Source organism: Primulina eburnea, chromosome 11 (genome assembly GCF_022965805.1).
Source record: "Primulina eburnea isolate SZY01 chromosome 11, ASM2296580v1, whole genome shotgun sequence".
In the NCBI taxonomy this organism is placed as follows: domain Eukaryota; kingdom Viridiplantae; phylum Streptophyta; class Magnoliopsida; order Lamiales; family Gesneriaceae; genus Primulina; species Primulina eburnea.
In genome coordinates this window covers 3,135,112-3,137,683 of record NC_133111.1, presented here as the reverse complement: position 1 = coordinate 3,137,683, position 2,572 = coordinate 3,135,112, and the positions used below count along the sequence as shown (strand labels likewise).

The window sequence follows — 2,572 nt, the reverse complement described above, 5'->3', positions numbered from 1 at the left end:
GTTCTCGAGTTTAAATAAGGGTATAATTTGTGGTTTAAATTACTAATGTATCTCTCCATTAAATTGTACATTGAGTTGATGTTTTGTGAGATAATATCACGAATTTTTATCTATGATCATCTTTATCGATATTCACAACAAAAAATAATATTTTTAACATAAAAATAATATTTTTTATCGATAAACCAAATAAGAAATATGTTTCACAAAATACGATCGTGAACTCGTCTCACATAAGTTTTTACTTTGTATATTTTGTTGGTCTAAATTTTAAAATCACGTTAAATTAATGAAGGCAAAAACTTGTGTGAGACGGTGTCACGGGTCGTATTTGTGAGACATATCTCTTATTTGGGTCACCCATGAAAAAATATTACTTTTTATGCTAAGAGTATTACTTTTTATTGTGAGGATGGGTAGGGTTGACCCGTCTCACGGATTATGACCCGTGAGACGGTCTCACATGAGACTAACTCATTAATGATAGTGTTTACGTGGGTTTTTTTGTTGACAAAAACTTGTGTGAGACGGTCTCACGGATATTATTTGTGAGACGGATCTCTTATTTGGGTCACCCATGAAAAAGTATCACTTTTTATGCAAAGAGTATTACTTTTTATTTTGAATATGGGTAGAGTTGACCCATCTCACAGATTATAATCCGTGAGACGGTCTCACATGAGACTCACTCTTTTTTTATATGATAAAAACTTGCATTAACATTAATTTGGCAAATCCAACAATACAATGCAAACAACGAGGTTGAATCTTGTCATGTGTCGTAAGAATACGAAATTAGAAGACACAACAAGCATCAATACGATTATAATTTTCTACAAGATAATTAAATTTTCGAACCTCAGCAAAAAATCAAAAAAGATACAAATAGTCATGAAATCATCTCTCAAATAAAAATCCAAACCAAATATTCGAGTGATTTTCTTCTTATCTGAGCATCCCATATAGCCGAATTATCTATATAATATTTTAAAAAAATCACCTCAACTTGTTAACAAATAACAACCACTCGCATTGAATAATGTTAAAGGTTTAATTGAGTTGACAAAATGGAAGTAACACGGTTGGAAAGAAAAACAGCACTCTCAATAATACATAGCAAAATAAAATTAATAAATAAATATGGATTTTTTTTAAAAAAAAACATTATCTTAACAGGAGAAATAATCTAAGTTTTCAGTTTTTCACTATGTTTTACAGGAATCAAGTTGTAGAAAACGATAAATCGAGAGGACACTAGCTTGGAGAAGGTATGGAAGCCGCCAAGCCCGTGCACATTAAAACTTAACGTGGATGCGGCTGATAATGAACAAAAACAACAATATAGCATCAGTGGTGCAGTTCGAGACAACCAACGCTGATTGTTATGGTTTTTGATAAAGAGATCGATAAATCAACACTTCTCATTAGTACATGGTGAACTTCTGACAATCCAGAAAGAAATTATTCTTCTTTATGATAAAGACTTTACTGATGGTCAAGTAGCAATTGACTCATTGTTGGCAATGCAGGTATTCACTATCATCAGGAAGATTTTGGATATACTGGACTTTGTGCATCAGACATTAAGAAGCGTATGACAAAACTTGTGATCGTCGAGCTTGTTCATGTTCGTAGCTCGGCGAAAAAAGTCGCCCATAATATTGCTTGCTCTATTTTTTCTTTCCTTTCATCCTGTGTTTGGGTGAATCGTGAATTTCCGTCATGGTTGGTTATGCTTCTGTTGGACGATTTTAATCAATAAAATTACTGAGTGTTTACCCTAAAAAAAAACTTATACATAAGATCTAAATTTTTATATAATAATCCTATAATTTTTGGTACAAAGGCTTTATGTTTGTGTGCGATGAATTAATGAAGATACGAAGCTAATATGATTCTGTATTATTATTTTGTCAAATTTAAAGCGATTTTGGCCAAAGACCGAAGATTGCACCTCAAAATTGTATCAACAAACAGACAAGTTTCTTCTTTGGTATTCCCTTGAGGCACATCAACAACATACGATTCTACGACCACGGTCACAGTTCCACTACTCCCGCCACCGTCGCCGCCGCCAGCAGTTGGCGGCGGTGCTTCATGGAGGGTTGTAACGGATCGATAATTGTTCAACCGGTTATCACCGCCGACTATGCGGAAACTCAAGACGTGCCTCTCATCGTCCAAGACTTCGAGCCTCTCTGTGCTGGACTCAGCCGGAAGACCGGATACAACCCGCACCTCCCGGAGAGTGCCCACTTCGCCGTCTCCGAGGATGATATGGCAGCTTTTCAGGAAGAGCTTGTACGCCTGTGGCCTGTCGAAGCGGCGGACGAGCGACCATACGCTGTCCAGAGGCGCGTCAATGGATTGCACCACTGCCGAACAGCACTGGTTTGACCACACCGCGTGGGTGTGGTCGTTCAAAGCATTTCCCGGCATTGATACATTGCCGGAAACTGGTGAAATCCACACGGGATTCATCAGTTTTGCTGTTTGCGGCAGTGACAATTGTATCAATCGTGGAATTTATTAGTGAAGCTGAAAAGACATATGAAGGCAATTAGTTAGCTGA

General features: G+C 36.9%; 1 protein-coding gene across 1 annotated transcript; it reads right to left on the bottom strand.

Moving 5' to 3' along the window:
* Positions 1 to 1,897: 1,897 nt before the first annotated feature.
* Positions 1,898 to 2,572, bottom strand: LOC140806408 (abscisic acid receptor PYL4-like). The gene has a single exon (XM_073163062.1). It carries the CDS (start codon positions 2,479 to 2,481, stop codon positions 1,906 to 1,908), a length of 576 nt encoding a protein of 191 aa, XP_073019163.1. The 5' UTR covers positions 2,482 to 2,572; the 3' UTR covers positions 1,898 to 1,905.